Source organism: Phyllobates terribilis, unplaced genomic scaffold, assembly GCF_046119375.1.
Source record: "Phyllobates terribilis strain yellow unplaced genomic scaffold, ASM4611937v1 Scaffold_5__5_contigs__length_657084704, whole genome shotgun sequence".
Classification (NCBI taxonomy): domain Eukaryota; kingdom Metazoa; phylum Chordata; class Amphibia; order Anura; family Dendrobatidae; genus Phyllobates; species Phyllobates terribilis.
The window spans coordinates 11,701,237-11,724,528 of NW_027362765.1; the positions used below are offsets into that span (position 1 = coordinate 11,701,237).

General features: G+C 42.6%; 1 protein-coding gene and 1 long non-coding RNA gene across 4 annotated transcripts in view; one reads left to right on the forward strand and one right to left on the reverse strand.

The window, feature by feature from the left end:
• The window catches only part of LOC141270506 (uncharacterized), a 103,138-nt gene extending 83,338 nt beyond the window's left edge, over window positions 1-19,800 (forward strand). For 2 of the 3 annotated variants that reach the window (XM_073680516.1, XM_073680515.1), the window contains exons 2-7: window positions 15,046-15,197; window positions 15,327-15,506; window positions 15,590-15,713; window positions 15,797-15,894; window positions 16,093-16,183; window positions 18,278-19,800. In XM_073680516.1, coding sequence (XP_073536617.1) covers window positions 15,120-15,197; window positions 15,327-15,506; window positions 15,590-15,713; window positions 15,797-15,894; window positions 16,093-16,183; window positions 18,278-19,728 — 2,022 coding nt within the window. In that variant the 5' untranslated portion in view covers window positions 15,046-15,119 and the 3' untranslated portion in view covers window positions 19,729-19,800. Of the gene's footprint in view, window positions 1-7,417; window positions 7,928-15,045; window positions 15,198-15,326; window positions 15,507-15,589; window positions 15,714-15,796; window positions 15,895-16,092; window positions 16,184-18,277 lie in introns of those variants that run through there. The other variant, XM_073680514.1, reaches the window with a different exon arrangement.
• Window positions 1-23,292, reverse strand: part of LOC141270600 (uncharacterized) — a 472,756-nt gene that overhangs the window by 147,909 nt on the left and 301,555 nt on the right. The gene's annotated exons all lie outside the window — the stretch shown is intronic.

Sequence of the window (23,292 nt, forward strand, 5' to 3'; positions counted from 1 at the left end):
CTGCAGCCCTCCACCTGTCGGGCCTTTATGGCAGAGTGGCCCGACGGAAGCCTCTCCTCAGTGCAATACATATGAAAACCCGCATAGAGTTTGCTCAAAAACACATGAAGGATTCCCAGACTATGAGAAATAAAATTCTCTGGTCTGATGAGACAAAGATAGAACTTTTTGGTGATAATTCTAAGCGGTATGTGTGGAGAAAACCAGGCACTGCTCATCACCTGCCCAATACAATCCCAAGAGTGAAACATGGTGGTGGCAGCATCATGCTATGGGGGTATTTTTCAGCTGCAGGAACAGGACGACTGGTTGCAATTGAAGGAAACATGAATGCGGCCAAGTACAGAGATCCTGGATGAAAACCTCTTCCAGAGTGCTCTGGACCTCAGACTTGGCCGAAGGTTCACCTTCCAACAAGACAATGACCCTAAGCACATGGCTAAAATAACAAAGGAGTGGCTTCAGAACAACTCTGTGACCATTCTTGACTGGCCCAGTCGGAGCCCTGACCTAAACCCAATTGATCATCTCTGGAGAGACCTGAAAATGGCTCTCCACCAACGTTTACCATCCAACCTTACTGAACTGGAGAGGATCAGTAAGGAAGAATGGCAGAGGATCCCCAAATCCAGGTGTGAAAAACTTGCTGCATCATTCCCAAGAAGACTCAGGGCTGTACTAGCTCAAAAGGATGCTTCTACTCAATACTGCGCAAAGGGTCTGAATACTTATGACCATGTGATGTTTGTTTTTCTTTTTTAATAAATTTGCAAAAATGTCTACATTTTTGGTTTTTTTTGGTCAAGATGGGGTGCAGAGTGTACTTTAATGAGAAAAAAATGAACTTTTTAGAATTTACCAAATGGCTGCAATGAAACAAAGAGTGAAAAATTTAAAGGGGTCTGAATACTTTCTGTACCCACTGTATATATGAATGTCCTTGCAGCCCAACTGTTACTATCGCTGCTGGTACTATTACTACCATCATTACTATCACTGCTAGTATTATTACTACCATCATTACTATCACTGCTAGTATTATTACTACCATCATTACTATCACTGCTAGTACTATTACTGCCATCATTACTATCACTGCTAGTATTATTACTGCCATCATTACTATCACTGCTAGTACTATTACTGCCATCATTACTATCACTGCTAGTATTATTACTGCCATCATTACTATCACTGCTAGTACTATTACTGCCATCATTACTATCACTGCTAGTATTATTACTACTATTATTACTATCACTGCTAATACTATTACTACCATCATTACTATCACTGCTAGTATTATTACTACCATCATTACTATCACTGCTAGTATTATTACTACCATCATTACTATCACTGCTAGTACTATTACTACCATCATTACTATCACTGCTAGTATTATTACTACCATCATTACTATCACTGCTAGTATTATTACTACCATCATTACTATCACTGCTAGTATTATTACCATCAGCATTACTGTCACTGCTAGTACTATTACTACCATCATTACTATCACTGCTAGTATTATTACTGCCATCATTACTATCACTGCTAGTACTATTACTGCCATCATTACTATCACTGCTAGTATTATTACTGCCATCATTACTATCACTGCTAGTACTATTACTGCCATCATTACTATCACTGCTAGTATTATTACTACTATTATTACTATCACTGCTAATACTATTACTACCATCATTACTATCACTGCTAGTATTATTACTACCATCATTACTATCACTGCTAGTACTATTACTACCATCATTACTATCACTGCTAGTATTATTACTACCATCATTACTATCACTGCTAGTATTATTACTACCATCATTACTATCACTGCTAGTACTATTACTGCCATCATTACTATCACTGCTAGTATTATTACTGCCATCATTACTATCACTGCTAGTACTATTACTGCCATCATTACTATCACTGCTAGTATTATTACTGCCATCATTACTATCACTGCTAGTACTATTACTGCCATCATTACTATCACTGCTAGTATTATTACTACTATTATTACTATCACTGCTAATACTATTACTACCATCATTACTATCACTGCTAGTATTATTACTACCATCATTACTATCACTGCTAGTATTATTACTACCATCATTACTATCACTGCTAGTATTATTACTACCATCATTACTATCACTGCTAGTACTATTACTACCATCATTACTATCACTGCTAGTATTATTACTACCATCATTACTATCACTGCTAGTATTATTACCATCAGCATTACTGTCACTGCTAGTACTATTACTACCATCATTACTATCAGTGTTACTACTACAATTGCTATCATCACTACTCTACTACTGCTCTTAATACCAGCGTTACTATCATCAGTAATTTCACATCACTACTAGTGAGACTTCTGATAGCACTACTGTTATTAATACCAATACTATCACTATTAATATTACTGACTCCTCTACTAGTGATATCAATATTGTTACCGCATCCACTACTTATATTACTTCTATTGCACCGATTACCACCACTTCTGCTATTACTGATACTATCATCACTATTACTACTCCTATTACTGCCACTATTATTAATAATACTACTAATGTTAGCCCCTTCACCCCAAAGCCTGTTTTCACCTTCCCGACCAGGCCATTTTTTCAATTCTGACCACTGTCACTTTATGAGGTAATACCTCTAAAATGCTTCAACGGATTTCACTGATTGTGAGCTTGTTTTTTTGTGACATATTGTACTTCATGATAGTGGATTTCTTCGATATGACTTGCGTTTATTTGTGAAAAAAATGGAAATTTGGCGAAAATTTTGACATTTTCAAATTTTTAATGTTTATGCCCTCAAATCAGAGAGTCATGTCACACAAAATAGTTAATAAATAACATTTCCCACATGTCTACTTTACATCAGCACAATTTTGGAAACAAATTTTTTTTTGTTTGTTACGAAGTTAGAAGGGTTAAAAGTTGACCAGTGATTTCTCATTTTTGCAACAAAATTTACAAAACCATTTTTTAGGGACCACATCATATTTGAAGTCACTTTGAGGGTCTATATGACAGAAAATGCTCAAAAGTGACAGCATTCTAAAAACTGCACCCCTCAAGGTGCTCAAAACCACATTCAAGAAGTTTATTAACCCTTCAGGTGCTTCACAGGAATTAATAGAATGTGGAAGGAAAAAATTAACATTTTACTTTTTAGTCACAAAAATGGTCTTTTTGCCCAATTTTTTTTATATTCACAAGGGTAACAGGAGAAAATTGACACCAAAAGTTGTTGTGCAATTTCTCCTGAGTACGATGATACCTCATATGTGGGGTAAAACCACTGTTTGGGCACACAGCAGGGCTCAGGAGAGAAGGTGCACCATTTGACGTTTTGAAAGCAAAATTGGCTGGAATTGAGAGCGGACACCATGTCGCGTTTGGAGAGCCCCTGACATGCCTAAACAGTGGAAACCCCCCACAAGTGACCCCATTTTGGAAACTAGACCCCTCAATGAACTTATCTAGATGTGTAGTGAGCACTTTGAACCCCTAGGTGCTTCACAGAAGTTTATAACGTAGAGCCGTGGAAAAAAAAACACATTTTTCCACAAAAATGATCTTTTCACCCATTTTTTTTTTCCACAAGGATAACAGGAGGAAATGGACACCAAAAGTTGTTGTGCAATTTCTCCTGAATATGCTGATACCCCATATGTGAAGGAAAACCGCTATTTGGGCATACGGCAGGGCTCGAAAGGGAAGGCGTGACGTTTTGGAATGCAGACTTTGATGGGACGGTCTGCGGGCGTTTTGTCCCGTTTGGAGAGCCCCTGATGTGCCAAAACAGTAGAAACCCCCACAACTGACCCCATTTTGTAAACTAGACCCCCCCCCCCCAAGGAACTTATCTAAATGTGTGGTGAGCACCTTGAACCCCCAGGTGCATCACAGAAAATTATAATGTTGAAAAGGAAACCACACCTCTCAAGGAATTTATCTAGAGGCATAGTTTTATAGTAATGAGTATAATGCTTTTGGCATTACTGGTGTATGAATTCATAATGTGGTATGTGTGAATTGTGCAGAGTACATCAGATTATAAAAGTGTGTTGTGTCAACAGGGTAAAAACAAATTTTATTAATTTGTGGACATGTGGTACGCTTTGAAGCAATTCTTCATGTTAAGGCCTGGTTTCTCGGGGCAGGTTTCACAATGGTAAATTGTGTCTTTTCGGATTCCCCTGTTGGAGCATTCTCTGCACCGTTTTTATGATCTTTCCTTCCTCGAAGTTTGGGGAACCTCTCCTGGAAAATGCTGACCTAGGACAATACGGGCACTATCCGTTTCAGAAGTACTGGGACCTTCAACTTCCTGAGTGCCAAACATTAGGGTCTTAATGACTACCTCCTGAAACTGAAGGAAGATCCCTGTATTGCCTGCAGATCTAAACAGCACAAAAGCATTGTACAGTGCTATCTGTACAATGTGCACTGCTAATTTTTTGTACCATACTTTAGCTTTTCGCATGGCACTGTATGGTTTGAGGACCTGATCTGAAAGATCTACACCCCCCATGAACTTATTATAGTCCAAGGTACAATTTGGCTGTGGGGCTTATGTTGTTGTACCTCGGACAGTGACAAGGGAGCTGTTGTCACGGTGTATGGTGGTCAAGATAAGGACATCCCTCTTGTCCTTATACTTGACCACCAACATGTTATCGCAGCATTGGGCTCTGCTCTCACCCCTTCTCAGCGGTTGCCCAATTTGTGGCTTAGGGAGGTCTCTCTGATTTTTTTCGCACGGTGCCGCATGCAACTGGACCTCTGACCGAGAGGGTCTTGAAGAGCGGGATGCTGGTGTAAAAGTTATCAATATAGAGGTGATAACCCTTATCCAGCAGTGGGTGCCGCAATTTCCACACAATTTTCCCACCCACCCCCAGGATAGGAGGGCATTCAGGGGGGCAATCTGGGTGTCCTTCCCTTCGTAGACCCTAAATCTGTGGGTGTACTCTGAGTTACTCTCGCACAGCTTGTATAGCTTTATTCCGTACCTGGCCCTCTTAATGGGCAGGTATTGTCGGAATTTTAGCCTCCCTTTAAAATGAACCAGAGATTCATCTATAGCAGTGTCCCTTTGGGGGGTTGTACGCCTCAGCATTATTTTCTGCTCAAGTGTTCAACTACTGGCCGAATTTTGTATAGACGATCAAAGTAAGGATCGTCTCTGGGAGGACACTGCGCATTATCATTATAATGCAAACATTTTTGGATCGCTTCAAATCGTGTCCTTGTCATGACCATACGAAATACCGGTGTGCTGTAGAGAATATGAGTACTCCAGTATTGCCGAAGTTCTATTTTTTTGATTATGCCCATATGTTGCACAATGCCCCAAAATGTCATAATCTCTGCTGCATTTACAGGGGTCCATCTGGCATATGATGACGTTGGGTTTTGGGTGAAAAATTGATGGGTATACAAATTTGTCTGAGCCACCATAACATTTATTATTTCATCGCTGAAAAAGAATTTAAAGAAGTCAATTTCAGTGAGGCCTGTAACATCAAATTGGATTCCTGAGTTGCCGATGAAATCCGGAATTACAGGCTGATAATTTTCGGGGGGTGCAGTCATGGGCGTACATAGGAATCATGGGGCCCCATAGCAGAAGTTCTAATCGGGCCCCCTCCCCACCCCCCAAAAAAATGTAAATAATTGTCAGGGTCACAGAAGAGCAGATCTCACAACTTTCCAGCCTTAACATAGTAATTTTCCTCTTGCTGAAGTCCCAGATCCCTCTTTCATTGCCCCCATAAAGTATGATGCCAACAAAAGTGTCCCCCAAACACAGTATTATACCCCCATGGTGAATTCTTCCACATGCACAGCATAATGACCCTACTGCCCTACTGTACCCACCTCCCCCGGAAAAGTATGGTGACCCCAACACAGTGATACCCCCATGTTGAATTCCTCCACAATATCCACCACATGCACAGTATAATAACCCCACTTTACCCCACCTCAACTCCCAGGGCAAAGAATGGTGACCCCAACACAGTATGATCCCCCAACTGTGACCCTACACAGCCCTCCACGCAGTATAATGGCCCCACACAAACCTTCATACTCCACAGAGTATAATTAGCTCCCCATGGTCCTCCACACAGTATAAGGCACTCCCCATGGTCCTGTACGAAATATAATGCAGCCCCCCATAGGGTAAAAGTGCAGCCCCTGGGTAAACAGTGCGGCCCCTGGGTAACCAATGCGGCCTCTGGGTAAAAAGTGCGACCCCCCCCCCCCCATAGGTTTAAATGCAGCTGCTGTCTCCTCCCCATAGGGTACACACTGATTTAAAAAAAATAAATACACACTTACCGCTCCTCGTTCCCCCGCTGCTTCACTCTCTGCAGCGTGTCTCTCTCATCTGTCAGCAAAACTGGCTGACACAACGTGGCGCGTGATCGCGCCATTACGTCAGACGCAGAGGAGGAATGATGGGAGAGAGAGTGTCACATGACGCTCCCTCCTCCATCATTGCTTTCAAATGCATCCTCCGATACAGTTGAATGTGGAGCAGGGGGGAGAAAGTGGGGCGCTGGCTGTGCAGGGGGGGCCGATATAGGGGCAGCGGGTCCCGATGCAGAGGGCGGCCGATGCGGTGCAGGTGCTGACACTGGGCCCCCCGGCTCACGGGCCCCATAGCAGTTGCGTGGCCTGCCGCCATTGGCAGTAAGCCACTGGGTGCAGTCCATATAGGATCAATTGCTGTAGGGGTTGCCTGGGTCCTAGGACGCCTTGCTGGGGGTTCTTCCTCACTAGATGAGGAGAAGGAAGAAGAATAGAGGAACGTGGGATCTTCCTAACTGCCTGAATCTGGGTTGGAGGCAAGGAATCCGTATGCCTCCTCTGGCGAATAGCGTCTTCTTGATGAATGGGACACTTTTATTTTAATTTTCAAAACACTGGTGATGTGTGTGTAATCAGTGTTTTACACGTGTATTGTGTGGGGCCTGTGTAAGGGGTACTATTTATTCTAAAAAATAAGAGAGAGAAAAAGTAAAAATTTTGAAGAAATAGAACGAAAAAAATTAAAAGAAAAATAGGTGTAAAAAAAAAAAAAAAAAAAAAGTTTGTCTAAAAAAAATTACAGTGACGTGCACTACACTAATGCCATACCTATAAATTTACCCGGCGCTAACTATTCTTTTTTTTTTTTTGCAAAAGAAAAACGGACGTCACCAACATTGTAATGTATGCTCCCCTAATGCACTCACTAAAAATTTACTGAACACAAAAAATGATTTTTTTTGCAAAAGAAAATCTGAGGTCACCAAACACTGTGACGTCCGTTACTCTAATACGCTACCTATAAAACTACTCTGAACTATTTTTTTTCTTTCTAAAACAAAATCAGACATCACCAAACACTGTGACTTCCGCTACTCTAATACGCTACCTCGCTATCTATAGAACTACACTATACTAACTACTATTATTTAAAAAAAAACACAAAAAAAAACGGACGTCACTTACATTGTGACGTCCGCTACTCTAACTAACTAAAAAAAGAAAAAGTCCCTTGGCGCAGACTCTGATCAGCAGTGGTACTGATCAGAGCGCTGCGGCCACGGGAAGAGCACGGATGCTCAGCGCAGGACGCCACGCACAAAAAAATGTGTGCAAAAAATTGGGAGTGGGGGGAGGGGAAGGGACTGGAGCAGGGACTGGGGAACTGCTGCTGCTGCTGTTGAGATCAGAGGAGTCACACAGCAGCCAGCAGCACAGGAGGAGATCTGAGCACACAGCTCAGATCACACAGGAGATCGCAGGAGCAGGAGGCTCCACACACAGCACTGGATCGCAGGGGGGGATCACACCGGCCACCAATGTCTCTCTCTCAGGTACAGCAGGGGGTCTCACAACCGCTCTGCACACCAACACTGAGGTAAAGATGGCGTGCAGAGTGGTGATCGCTATTTTAGATTAACCCCTTTGGCGCTGATTGGTCAGAAACTATTGTTTAGCCAATCGGCGCCACAGGGGTTAATCAGGAGAGGTGACGTCTGGATCACCTCACCCATTTGACGGCTGTGATTGGTGCTCTGTCACACAGCACTGATCACAGCATGTCATATGTTTTTTTTGTTTTTTTTCAAACTTTATTCAAACATTGCTATGACTGGCTGGTCAGAATTAACCAGCCAATCACAGCGATCGCCGACATGGGGGGGTGGTACAGACCGTACATATACTGCTCTTTGCGTGAACGCAATTCCCGCAGAGCAGTTCATGCACGGCGCATGTCGGGAAGGGGTTAATACCGGTATTTTAGTACTGTTACTATCATCATATTAGATGATAACATCCCCAATAGCATTACTAGAAATACTGCTGCTGGAAGAAAATAAACAACTGTATATTAACAAGTCTGGTCTTATGTATCTCACAAAGCCAGCAGAGCGCCAGCGACCTATTGTCTGAACTCCGGTTTCTGTCCTGCCGCCTCTGTAGCCGCACCTATGCAGAATGAGTGTGTACTGTATTCTTTGGGCTGGACCCCTGCTGCTATTAAGCATTTATGGAATATTGTTTGAAACTGATACCTTGTAAGTGCAGACCCGTTAATGTGTGCTAAGAAGAAACTGCCTTGGCCTCTAACGGATAGGTAATTTTCACTAGTTTCACCGGACAGACTGTATCGTCTGTTGGGTGCAGTAGCACCCAGGCACCCTTACCGGATGGATCTGATTTAGTCTTAAGAACCCTAAGACGTATAACGTTGTTGGCAATTACCACGTCTTCGTAAATTAATCCTCCACTAGTATTTTTCTATGACCAAGGGACTAGTTCACTGATCCATAACGCCCCGAGAAAGGCGATCCCAAAAGCGACAGACAGTAATGTCGACTCATATTGGGAATGGCATGTTACTGTCGTGAGGGACATTATGCAACTTAACAGATTTAGTGAAGTGTGACGTCTACTCTCCTTGCTCGGTTGAGATCTTTTCCAACCTTTCAAGGCTTGTCTAATAATTATTTCGTAACATCTTTCCAATTCAATAATTGAAAGTGAAATGCCAACCCCACTAGTCGAAATGCCGCTGATAAAGGGCTGTAAAAGAAACTCAATTCTAACATTTAATCTGCACTGATCACATATATTCTCTCGTCGTTAGAAAACGGATGTTTTTTGTTAGCCAGGCGCGTGCCCCATAGTTCTATTGCTGCCACTATGCGTCTGTTTTTTGTTTTTATATGATTTATGTCTAGCCAGGGGCCCATCGCAGGACCCATCCAAGGACCCACACTCATCAGGGTCCTTAGATTTTGACTGTGAGAGTTTAATTGATACCTTGCTCGTCGGGCGAGAACATCCTACCACGGGGTGAGCTCCCCCTCAGGCTGAGCATTCATATTTGTATCTGCATAAGCTGAAAAAAAGACAATGTCCCTCGTTATACTGCCAGCAGGCCCCTGGTCTTTGTACGATCACTGCATTTTGGCCTGCTGTTGCCGGTTGCCCAGTAGCCGCTGATGGAAAGGGATGGTGTTTTTGTGGTAGCATTAGTTGTAGCCAGACATCGGTAGCTTTTATCCCCCAGCTTAGCTGTGGTTGCAGGGCTCAACTGCCTCCAGAACTCTTCGTCATAGCGCCACCATGCTGAACCGCCATGGGCTTTGTACGAGTTATACACTGTATCTTGGTATATGAATAGTTCCGAACAGCGTTCCGGATGTTTTTGGCCCATAATGCAACCCAGCACAGATAACGCTTGTAACCAGTTGCTCACTGATTTTGCGACCTTTTGTCTATGCTTTTCGAACGGTCTGTCGACTACCCTTCTCTCTTTGTCGATCGTATGCTGGTCAGCAGATACGAGTGACCATATGTTGATGTATTCGTTCTGCCATATTTTTGTTTTGGTTTCCTTGTCTATGTGTGATCCTAATGGGCTAATCCCACAAAAGAATGTGTCTTTATGCATGCTGGCTAATGGCGGTGTCACTTTTTTAGTATTATTTGTCGTGCCTGGTGGTGCAGATAGTTGTTCAACTAGGGCCTTAAGGGCCGCTATCAAGTAGTTGTTGCTACTTTCATTCACCGAAACCTGTGACCCCTCCTGTGGGATGCCGATCTCCGCCGTGAATGTGCTAATTGCTTCCCTCGCCAGTGACGTGTGTGTGAGGATGTGGATGTTTCTTCAGAGTAACTGCGGCAAGTGCGCCTGATGTCTCTCTCTCCGTGAGGAGGGGTGGGGGATTGTTCTGCTATGTTATCGGGTATCCCGCGATGGCATGCGGGTACTAATTGTGGCCAGCTGATAGGCATAAAGGCCACGGTGAAACTGATGGGGTCAGTTGCAGGCCGCGCTGCTGTAGTTACGGAGGACACGGGGTTGCTATTGCTGCCGAGGTGAATGGATGAGAGCTGGGCTACTGTCATCTCAGGGGGCGCAGAGATAAATGCGTTCCTTGACGCGTATGTTAGTGGTGTATTGTTTTGTGTAGTGTTTTGGGAACTTTTTCCTTTATTTTTATTGGTGGCTTTTTTTGTGTGGGAGTGCTTGAGGGGGAGGCAGACAACAGCTCCTGACTGAGAATTCCCATCCAGCGCTCTGCTCTGCCTCAGCCTCTGCAGTGTGCTGAGGGGGCGGGGACTTATCAGTCTGTCGACAGCAGTTTCGGCGAGGCAGGGGAGTACTGTGCCTGAAGCGCTCTGGAGGGCGGGAGTGCCTGCTGGACCTCTGCTCTCCAGGGTGCTCCTCCATTGGACACAGGGACCAAGGAGGTGAGTATGAGGGGTTGAGGGGTAGCGGCAGTGTCTGGATCGCTGTGGCCACCAGCGATGAGCGCAGGCCCGGAGCCATCGCCGCGCCAGCCACCGGTGCTGCAGCCGGACGCCCCGCCATATGCTGCACTGAACTGAGGAGCATGATGGAGCAGGACATATGCAGCAGGCGTGAGCCTGAAGCCAGCGCCACACCAGCCGCTGAAGTCGCAGCCGCTTCCCCGTGGCATGCTGGGCTGGGGAGTGTGGTGTGGCAAGAGATATGCGCTGTGTGTAGTGCTGGGGCAGCGGTGTGCGGCGACCACAGTGGGCCCGGCGGTGACAACATAACTGGCAGGGGGAGTGGTGCGGACAGGACTGCCAGCGGTGCGGGTCCCGCTGCGTGAGGATGTGGCGGGGAGCATATTAGAAGCGAGGGTACCAGAGGTTCTGGGCCGGGGACAGGGGTATGAGCGGGCATTAGGAGCAGGGGTACCAGGGGTTCTGGGCCGGGGACAGGGGGATGAGCGGGCATTAGGAGCGGGGGTACCATGGGTTCTGGGCCGGGGACAGAGGGATGAGGGCTGAGCTCAGTAATGAGGGTCTGTAACCAGCACTTGCCCCCCTGTGCTAACCCAGCTCGCAGGGCCTCAATTAGCTGACCTGATCCTTCTATTGCAGCACAATCGATTCCAGGACCACCTGGGAAAAGGAAGGAGGGTGGGACATAACTGTGTTTATATACTTATGGGACGGCTTGGCGTTCCTTTCACTTTATTGGTCCCTTCGGGGACTTCCTATTTCTCTGGCCAGTAAGGGGCAGCTGAGGGGATCACCAATCGCCACGGCCCAGGGAGGAGCCACCACAGTCAGGGGCTCTTTCCTTATTCAGTGCAGCTCTGTTAGAGACTCTGCTGCACCTGGATGTACTGAGTTATATCAAGGCCTCACTAGGGGGCAAAATTACCCATTCCTCCCTGGTTGTAATCGGCCCTTCTGCACATGGTGGGGCACATGAGACTGAGAGAAAATGCTATTCTGTCTGTGTAAATGCCTGTTCACCATCACAATACTGCTGGAATCCTCACAATAATAATTCCTTGCAATATGTCCAGAGTGACCACATTTATTACATTTACCAGAGCAATATTTCCTCTCTCTTTTTGTACCTGACAATTTGCAGTATCTGGCAATATGACCTGAGCCGGCACAGGCAGAACATCTAGCACAAGCCATGCTGGATTAGGGGCTCCTAACAGAACATACTTCCTCCTGTCTGGACCTTTTATACTGTTCCATTACTAGGGATACATTTTTAACACTTTACTTTTGCATTTTCTTACAAGTGTAGACCGCACATACTTGTCTTTATATTTATTCATTGGATCAAAATGTGAAATATTTGATTCCACACTTACTCTAGAGGAAACTTTCTGCCCTATTTCAGCTGCCATCCCATATTTTATGTAGTGATAAAGTAGATCTACTGCCTATTGCATGATGGGAGGATGTGCAATACTTGTTTTTAGCCTCCCAAGATACTGATCTCAGATACAGGACTTTCCTATATTGGTGGAATGCAATCCAAATTCATCATGCATTCCGGTGTGGAACGCACACGTCCGGGTATGGGCGGTCGCGGATAAATGACCCTAGATGCACTCCCGCATAGAACGCATAACTACGGGCATGTGCAATCACGGGTACGAGTGGTGCGGCGGCAATTATTTTATCTGGCGTTTCAGTTTAAAGCACGTCACTTCTGGACATGCACACTAGGGGATGAACATTATCAGAAAAAAATAAAAAAAAGGTGGCGCTCCTTTGCATGCAGAAAATGCATTCATAAAGTGTGGTGCCTGATATTTGATGTATATACAGCTGCTTCTCACAAAATTAGAATATCATCAAAAAGTTAATTTATTTCAGTTCTTCAATACAAAAAGTGAAACTCCTATATTATATTGAGTCATTACACACAGAGTGATCTATTTCAAGTGTTTATTTCTGCTAATGTTGATGATTATGGCTTACAGCCAATGAAAACACTAAAGTCATTATCTCAGTAAATTAGAATACTTTATAACAACAGCTTGAAAAATGTTTTTAAAATCTGAAATGTTGTCCTACTGAAATGTATGTTCAGTAAATGCCCTCAATACTTGCTCGGGCTCCTTTTGCATCAATTACTGCATCAATGCGGCGTGGCATGGAGGCGATCAGCCTGTGGCACTCCTGAGGTATTATGGAAGCCCAGGTTGCTTTGATAGCAGCCTTCAGCTCGTTTGCATTGTTGGGTCTGGTGTCTCTCATCTTCCTCTTGACAATACCCCCTATATAATATATGAGTTTCACTTTTTGTGTTGAAGAACTGAAATAAATTAACTTTTTGATGATCTTCTAATTTTGTGAGACGCACCTGTACTTCTCATTTATTTTTTAACAAGAATTTGAAGTTTATTTTAGGACCTTGGTCTCCATCATTCATCACCATACCATCTGGTACGGTTCTGTCAAGTCCAATGGAAGAAGTCGGCACTCCGTTATCGAGTGGTGGTGCACGTGGAGAGACACAGTTCATAGAAGAAAAAAAATCCTGGCACTCGCATCTGTTTCAATTCTTCTTTCTATCAACGGCAGCATGTGGTCTGCAGAGTCGGGAAATTTGACTCCACCAAATATATATAGAAATTTTTTTTTTTCCTTTTGAGGTTGGGGAGCCCAATTACAGCTATTGCTGTGGAACCTGTTATTTCTATCTATGACACTATTAGGCTTAACTAATATTGTACAGTAAGTCTGTTTCCTATAATGATGGAATTTCTTGTTGCTAAAACTGTGATATATATTTTTTCACATACATTTTTTTTTTTTACTTTTTTAAACAACTCTCCTTAGTGCAATCGTACAACATACAAGCCTGATTGCTCAGATGATGCACTGTACTACTGTAGTGCCGTGTATCATCACTGCCTGTCACTGTAATACTAACAGCCCCATACACAAGAGATAAGTGTTGGCTGAACAGTCATTTGGCAGACGGCTATCTCTCCAGACTCCTCCATACACACAAATATTCCAGCTTTCCTGTGCTCTGTGTGAGAGGGTCTCCTCCAGACTTCTCTAGCGGAGGATTATCTACAGGAAGAACAAACGGATTAGCCTCTGAAGTTCAGGATGCCAGATCCTTCTCTGCCCTGACATCATCTGTCAGGAGGCCCCCAAATACATTATATAGTCAACCCGAAATCAGTACTGTCATGCAACTTTAGTCTAATGTGGGGGGTGTTAAAAGGTAACTTATTGGACGCTGCATCTGGCCCGACCTAATAGACTTTCATATGTTGCAGGCCCAGGCACCATTATTAGGCATTTAAGTATTGTAGTAGCTAGGCAGCCCCATACTATCGAGTACTTGGGGGAGGAGGGGCATTGAACCGAACTCAGTCAAACCTTCTTAGATGCCATTTTTGCTTTTCACAGCAGCAAGTGGTTTAACTTCCAGGTTTTTTTTTGCCGCCGCACCTGTGCCATCTCTGCAGTGTACATCTCTGTTCTGGTGCACAAAAGAGTTAATTTCTTTTTAAAAAACAAATGTTTAACGTGTTAAAAAATAAAACGTGTCTTATGCTTTTTGTATGTTTTTTTCTTTTTACAAGAATTGTTGGTGCCAATTTTCTTTTGAAATATTTTAATATCTGTTTTTTTTTCTGGTGTTTTTCTTGTATTATAGGAAAGCCTAAGGCCAGAAATAAACCCCATAAAATGCTGTACATGGAGACTTTGGTATCAAATAATTTCTGTTGCGGTGTTTGTGCAAACAAAAAATCTTTTATAAAAGCCTCAAACTTCTGTGTGTGAATCAAATATTAGATCTAACGTGATAAAAGATTACAGTCCGGGGAAGACGGGAAACATTCATATAGACGGCCGGTGGAGATGTAGTCAGTGACAGACTCTAGCCAATTATGGTTCTAGAGCTGTAGTAAAAGATGAAGATGTCGTCCTTATCATGAAATAGTTATTTCTCATGTCACGTGTAATGAATATCTCCTGCAGTATTGCTAATGTCGATTCCAGTGTCGGTAAATGAGACGAGAATTAGCTTTATGGAAGATGAGTCTATGAGAAAGGTATTCAGCTACAGACTCTGAGGAAGAAACTGTTTCTTTCCCTTATTATCTCCAGTAATTGTATTATTACACAGGATTTTTATGATGTTCCATCAGCTTATCTTCTTCTCATTCAGGTCCCTTCCCTACAATATCAGATTCTCTCAGTGATCTTCTATATAACAGAATTTTCTTGATTTACCCATCAACGATGGATATGGTTAGAGACAGGATGGCGGAGAGAATATTACACCTCACCCTAGAGATCCTCTACCGGCTTACTGGAGAGGTGAGAGATTCTGATGGCGTCACATTACATCATTTTTATCTAAGGGAATAACAGATGGACAGAACTGGAGAGGTGAGGACTCTGGAAATGTCTGTAGTGAGATTTATTAATGTGTCTTTCAATAACCAGGATTACACAGTAGTGAAGAAGACCTCTAGTGAGCGCTTTCAGGACCCTGTGTCTGAGGGATGGGGAGGACCCCTTAGCCCAATCACTGGGCCTCCACCTCACTCTCTGATACATGAGGATATCAATGAGCAGAAGATCCTAGAACTCACCTACAAGATGATTGAGCTGCTGACTGGAGAGGTGACATTGCTGGGAATGCTTGGACATTATACAGTATCGCTGTGAAGGGATTGGGGGGATGACGATATCATTGTATGTGTCAGGTTCCTTTAAGGTGCCAGGATGTCGCTGTCTATTTCTCCATGGAGGAGTGGGAGTATTTAGAAGAACACAAATATCTGTACAAGGACATCATGATGGAGGTTCCCCAGCCCCTCACATCACCAGGTAATAGACAGGACTAAATATACTCGACCTATAATTATCTATACGTAAAGAATGAATTTAGTGACTGTATGTGTTTCCTTTAGATCTATCCAGTAAAAGGACAACACCAGAGAGATGTCTCCATCCCCTCCTTTCACTTGACTGTAAACAAGAAGATCCCAATGTTCCTCAGGATCATCAGGTAGATGGAGAAAAGGTCTCATGAGATTCTCCCCTATGATGAGTAGACGGCTGTGAAGGTCTTGTGTTCAGTCTTGTTTTATCCACCAGTATTATATGTTTTATACTGTGTAATGAGAACGGTGGAGATGGCAGGATTAGAGCTGATCATAGATGTGACTTCTCCATCTGTCTGTGACTTTTACAATATTTGTTTCAGGGTGAAGATCTGACCCATATTAATACTACAGAGACATATGTGAGGGGTGATGAGCGGTGTAAAGAGGAGATTCCTACATATGGCTACACAGGTGAGTAGTAACCACTTAATGCAGAGAAGTCCAAGATTCTTCAGTCGCTGACTGTGGCTGCTTTATCGGTGCTGTATTCCGGCCGTATCACAATTGTGCGATCAACATTTTGCCTCTTGATCACAACATTTTCCTCCACGCAAAACAGGGCAAATGCCTTTAGACATTGAAAGCCCTTTTCTATAGAACTTAAAGTCTTCCTAGAACCCTGATGTCTTATTGGATGAATCTACCTTCTCTCCCTTCTGTGCTGCTGAATGTGCTCATATTGTCCCTCCAAGACCAGGTCCAGTCTTTCTGGCCAAACTTCACTTTTATGATCGACAACATTAAATGTGCAGTGAGGGACAAGTGTGAATTTCTGTCCAATAACAACAGAGTTTCCCTTATCCTGGTTTCATGGATTCACTTTGCGTCATAGCTTTGTTTTCAATCCTAAGGAATTCAGATTACTGCACAATCTCTCCTGAAATGGGGGCACTAATACTTTCTCTACTCTTCTGGTCAGGACTCATAGTAGCTCCAATGGTCCACCATAAATTAGTGCAACTCCAGTTTAGTGTTAGAGTTCTCCCCTCATACATACGTTGTTGATGGGGATGTAACCTTTTTTTTAATCTGTCTTTTGTTTTACAGGTTCATTCTATGTTAGTTTGATTGTGGTGGGATCGGACTGCCTCACTTATGTGAGTCTGTAACTCCCTGGTAGTCTTTAAAAAAAAGTCACCATTGCCTCAGCTCAGCACTATTATAAAAAGTTCTCTTTTAAATGTCTAATATTTCCACTTGAAACTCATCTGACAATAAATATTGGCCCTTCCGATAGTTTAGATTACCAAGAGCCACCGAGCTCCATACTCTAATTACCCCAGAGAGGTTTCACCACTAGTTACTCACTACTTACTGATGGAGACTGTTCAGTAAACCGTTAGAAATAAAAGTCCACACCCTGTTTAACACATTTATTTAAAAATAAAAAAGACAGTTATAGTCACCTAACACCTAATCCATTGAAGACAATGTGCCCTGTAAAAAATAAATAAATAAAAAATCTAATTTATACTTACCTGAGTCTGAGTCAGTAGTTCAATAATCAGTTGATGTTTTTTCCTGATAATTCCACTGTCTGATTTTTTGTTTACCCCAGTAGAAAATACAACTGGCGTTATAATCTGATTTGTCTCATAAAAATGTATCTTCCTTTCTCTGTTTTATTTCCGTCTATGTAGGGACCAATTTCTTAATTTGTAACTTAATTATTTGTGATTCTAATGCAAAGTTCTATTTTTACTTTTTCCAACTCAGGAGATACTTCATTAGATTCTTTTTCATTCTGCGTAAGGATTACATCTGTGAGATTTTTTTGTGTAGTCTAGGTGTATTTTTTCCAAAGTTATTACAAAGTTCTTATCTTTGTGGAATTGAGACATCTCTTTGAAGGCTCATTCACATTCTTGATGAGAGTTAAGGGAATTAATATTTCGAAATAGGCGTATTAGGTTGTAGTCCATATAAAAAAAATGCACCTCCGTCTGCACATTGTGCCCTGATTGTGTTCCAGGTCACACACACACCGTAAATTAAGTGTGTTCTTCTCACTAGTCAAATGCCAAATACATGGATGCTAAATATGGTTTTGGCACATTGCAAGGCTCCGAAGCGAGGGGGAGATTTGACTTTGGGATAGCGGATTTTGGTCAATTGGTTTATGGAAGCCATGTTACTTTTCAAGAGCTTTTGAGCCACTAATAATGTGGAAACCTCTGTTTATCCATTGACAGATGATGGACCTGAGTGGGGACTTATTTTTTTGTGAGATGTGCAGAAGTTTTTATTGTGTATTATTTTCACCTACATAACATTGTTTGGTGGCTTTTTATTCCATATTTGGGAGGCGGAATAAGCAAACACCACGGTCTACTGATTCATCCTATGAGGTTTTCTATTAGACTGTGAACTGTCATTGTCTTGGTAAATAATTTAATATTTTTGCATAACTTACCATTTGTACTGACAGTTTAAGTAGAAATGTTCAAAAATAAAAATATCATGGATATTTTATTCAAAAATAAGAATTGGTTTTATTCTTGGCAGATGACTGTACCAGGAGATCAGAGGGACAGCTGACATCTTCAATTTTTAAATCAGATGAGCTTGATATCCCACAAGATACAATTGAAGTGAATGACATTACTCCAGATATACCATCACCCCTTCACAGCAAAGATCTGTCATCTAATCATTTGAAACAGGTCCTGTCTTCTGATGCATTACCGACTAATAAGGAAAATCAAAGTCACAAAATAAGCATTAAAAAAGGAATTGCTCCTCCTGATCTTGTTAGTCACCAGAGAACTCACGCAGGTGAGAAGCCATTTTCATGTTCAGAATGTGGGAAATGTTTTACAGAGAAATCAAGTCTTCGCAAACATCAGAAAACTCACACAGGGGAGAAGCCCTTTTCCTGTTCAGAATGTGGGAAATATTTTAGACAGAAATGTCATCTTGCTATACACCAAATAACTCACACTGGGGAGAAGCCCTTTTCCTGTTCAGAATGTGGGAAATGTTTTAACCAGAAATGGATTCTTGTTAATCACCAGAGAATTCACACAGGGGAGAAGCCCTTTTCATGTTCAGAATGTGGGAAATATTATAACCAGAAATCAGACCTTGTTAATCACCAGAGAATTCACACAGGGGAGAAGCCTTTTTCATGTTCAGAATGTGGGAAACGTTTTAACCACAAATCAGTTCTTCTTAAGCATCAGAGAACCCACACAGGAGAGAAGCCTTTTTCATGTTCAGAATGTGGGAAATGTTTTGTACAGAAATCACAGCTCATTGCACATCAGAGAACTCACAAAGGGGAGAAGCCTTTCTCATGTTCAGAATGTGGGAAATGTTTTAAACATAAATCAGATTGTGTTAATCACCAGAGAATTCACACAGGGGAGAAGCCTTTTTCATGCTCAGAATGTGGGAAATGTTTTAACCGCAAATCAGTTCTTGTTAATCACCAGAGAACCCACAGAGGGGAGAAGCCTTTTTCTTGTTTAGAATGTGGGAAATGTTTTGTAGAGAAATCACATCTTAATACACACCAGAGAACTCATACAGGGGTGAAGCCTTTTTCATGTTCAGAATGTGGGAAATGTTTTAAGTACAAATCAGTTCTTGTTAATCACCAGAGAACCCACACAGGGGAGAAGCCTTTTTCCTGTTCAGAATGCGAGAAAGGTTTTATACAGAAATCACAACTTATTGCACATCACAGAACTCACACAGGGGAGAAGCCTTTTTCATGTTCAGATTGTGGAAAATGTTTTAACCAGAAATCAGATTTTGCTAAGCACCAGAGAACCCACACAGGGGAGAAGCCTTTTTGCTGTTCAGAATGTGGAAAATGTTTTAACCAGAAATCAGATCTTGTTAGTCACCAGAGAACTCACACAGGGGAAAAGCCTTTTTCATGTTCCGATTGTGGGAAATGTTTTGTACAGAAATCACACCTTATTAGACACCAGAGACTTCACACCGGGTAGAAGCCTTTTTCCTGTTCAGAATATGAGAAATGTTTTTGTTTTAATCAATAAACTTTATTAAACACCAAATAACATAGTTTACATCAGAATAATTATTTTACATGTCGTCATACAGAACATGTACAGGAATTGTACCTGTAGAAACCAATTGTTCATTCAATGTTATTCAAATAACAACCATATAGTTCTCCCCTTCCCAACTCAGAACGAACATCCACCCTCCCCACCATGTGCATTACAGTAAAACCATACCCATACTCAAATAAGTGTTACTGTAGGCAATTGGTCAAGTACATCAACCTACTACCCAGACAGGTGATAATCATAATTTGTAGGATCAGTAAATTAAATAGGACATCTCTAGCCAGCTCCTCCAAAACCACAGCTGTGCACCTAATCCAGTCTCCCCATACTTTGCTAAATTTACCACCCGTCCCCAGTCTTGATATAAACTTTTTTTTTCATTAAAATAGAGTTGAGAGCTTGGACCACTTCTACACAGGGAGGTCTGGTTGCCAGCTAGTGTTTGGCAATGGATGGATTTTATAGTCTGGTAGAGTATTTTAGTAATAGCTAACTGTACCTGGGAAGATCCTTCCACCTCTCTCATTAATCCAAGCACACAGGTTTTCACGCTAAGCATGGTTTGAATATTAAACACTTCTGCTATTAATCTACCGACCCCCCGGCCCTCCTTCCAAGTCCCCACCAGTCTCAGTCATGTCCAAAACATGTGCAACGGTCACCGGTCTTTAGGCCCATTCTCTGCAATACCTTGGGGGTCCTATAAACTCTATGAACTAGAAACAGTTGAGACCTTCTTTGCGTCGTATTTATTGAAAGCAACCCTGGAGATTCCAGTACCTCTTTCCATTACTCTGTAGAAATGCTACCGACATCCTCCTCCCACTTACTCCAAACCTGAACCATGGGGTCACCCAAAATCTTTAGCAACAATGAGTTGTATACCAAAGAGATGATTCCCTTTAATGATTTTCCCAGTACTACAAAGTCTGACAGCCCATTAGAGGATATACAGGGTGGGCCATTTATATGGATACACCTAAATTAAATGGGAATGGTTGGTGATATCAACTTCCTGTTTGTGGCACATTAGTATATGGGAGAGGGAAAACTTTTCCAGATGGGTGGTGACCATGGCAGCCATTTTGAAGTTGGCCATTTTGGATCCAACTTTATTTTTTTCAATGGGAAGAGGTCATTGTGACACATCAAACTTATTGAGAATTTCATAAGAAAAACAATGGTGTGCTTGGTTTTAAAGTAACTTTATTCTTTCATGAGTTTTTTACAAGTTTGTGACCACTTATAAAATGTGTTCAAAGTGCTCCCCATTGTGTTGGATTGTCAACGCAACCCTCTTCTCCCACTCTTGACACACTGATAGCAACAGGGGGTTAGATCAGGAGACCTTGGTGGCTATTCAACTGGCCCACGACAACCAATCCACTTTCCAGGAAAGTGTTCATGTAGGAATGTTCTTACCTGACACCCATAATGTGGTGGTGCACCATCTTGTTGGAAAAACTCAGGAAACGTGCCATCTTCAGTGCATAAAGAGGGCAACGCATCATCATGTAGCAATTTCAGATATCCAGTGGTATTGAGGTTTCCATTGATGAAGAATGGCCCCACTATCTTTGTACTCCATATACCACACCATACCATCAAGATACGAGATGTGCAGCATCTGAAACAACGGATACTGGAAGCCCGTGCTAGCATTTCTTCTGCGGTGTTGTTATCAGTGTGTCAAGAGTGGGAGAAGAGGGTTGCATTGACAATCCAACACAATGGGCAGCACTTTGAACACATTTTATAAGTGGTCATAAACTTGTAAAAAAAACCATGAAAGAAAGAATAAAGTTACTTTAAAACCAAGCACACCATTGTTCTTCTTATGAAATTCTCAATAATTTGATGTGTCACATGACCTTCTTCCCATTGAAAAAAATAAAGTTGGATCCAAAATGGCCGACTTAAAAATGGCCGCCATGGTCTCCACCCATCTGGAAAAGTTTCCCCCCTCCCATATACTAATGTGCCACAAACAGGAAGTAGATATCACCAACCATTCCCATTTAATTTAGGTTTATCCATATAAATGGCCCACCCTGTAGAAAGATCAGAGATGGCTTCCTGAGCCCATATTGCTTGTCTTAGTTGCAAGTATTTAAGGAATTCAGATTCACGCAAATTAAACTCCTGTTTCAGCTGTTTGAACTACTTGAGATGGTTATCCGAGTGTAGCTGATGCACTTATTTCAATCCCTGATTCTTCCATTCTCCATATCCCTCCAATCTCTGCAACTCCTCTAGATTAAAGTTATTCAAGATAGGCGTGTATTTTACGCAGTCTGTCATTTCAGTCTTTTACATGTCCACCAATTATGGACCAGTGACTGGGTGGGGTATATACTCGGGCTACCTACAAATTTGGGTGATTACAGTATCTCCAGTAAATTCTTCCCACCCTCCCAAGAATTTTAATAAAATTGATCCTGCTGCCTGGGCCACCTTCAGTGTTCAGCCTCAGAAGTGCTGAAATTGGGAAGCTAAGTAGTACCCCCATATATGAAGCAAAGCTACCACCCCCCACCCCCCCTTATTTTTTTGGTAATTGCAATTTTTCCAGTTTTATTCTAGGGGTCCCTCTTTTCCACACAAAGTTTCTAAAGCTGTTGTCCAGACTGGTGAGTTATGTACACTGCTCAAGAAAATAAAGAGAACACTTAAACAACAGAATATAGCTCCAAGTAAATCAAACTTCTGTGAAATCAAACTGTCCACTTAGGAAGCAACACTGATTGACAATCAATTTCACATGCTGTTGTGCAAATGGAATAGACAATAGATGGAAATTATTGGCAATTATCAAGACACCCTCAATAAAGGAGTGGTTCTGCAGGTGGGGACCACAGACCACATCTCAGTACCAATGCTTTCTGGCTGATGTTTTGGTCACTTTTGAATGTTGGTTGTGCTTTCACACTCGTGGTAGCATGAGACGGACTCTACAACCCACAGAAGTTGTTCAGGTAGTGCAGCTCATCCAGGATGGCACATCAATGCGAGCTGTGGCAAGAAGGTTTTCTGTGTCTGTCAGCGTAGTGTCCAGAGGTAGGAGGCGCTACCAGGAGACAGGCCAGTACACCAGGAGATGTTGATGGAGCCATAGGAGGGTGACAACCCAGCAGCAGGACCGCTACCTCCGCCTTTGTGCAAGGAGGAACAGGAGGAGCACTGCCAGAACCCTGCAAAATTACCTCCAGCAGGCCACAAATGTGCGTGTGTCTGTACAAACGGTTAGAAACTGACTCTGTGAGGGTGGTATGAGGGCCCCACGTCCACAGATGGGGGTTGTACTCACAGCCCAACACCGTGCAGGACGCTTGGCATTTGTCACAGAACACCAGGATTGGCAAAGTCGCCACTGACGCCCTGTGCTCTTCACAGATGAAAGCAGGTTCACACTGAGCACATGTGACAGACGTGACAGAGTCTGGAGATGCCGTGGAGAGCGATCTGCTGCATGCAACTTCC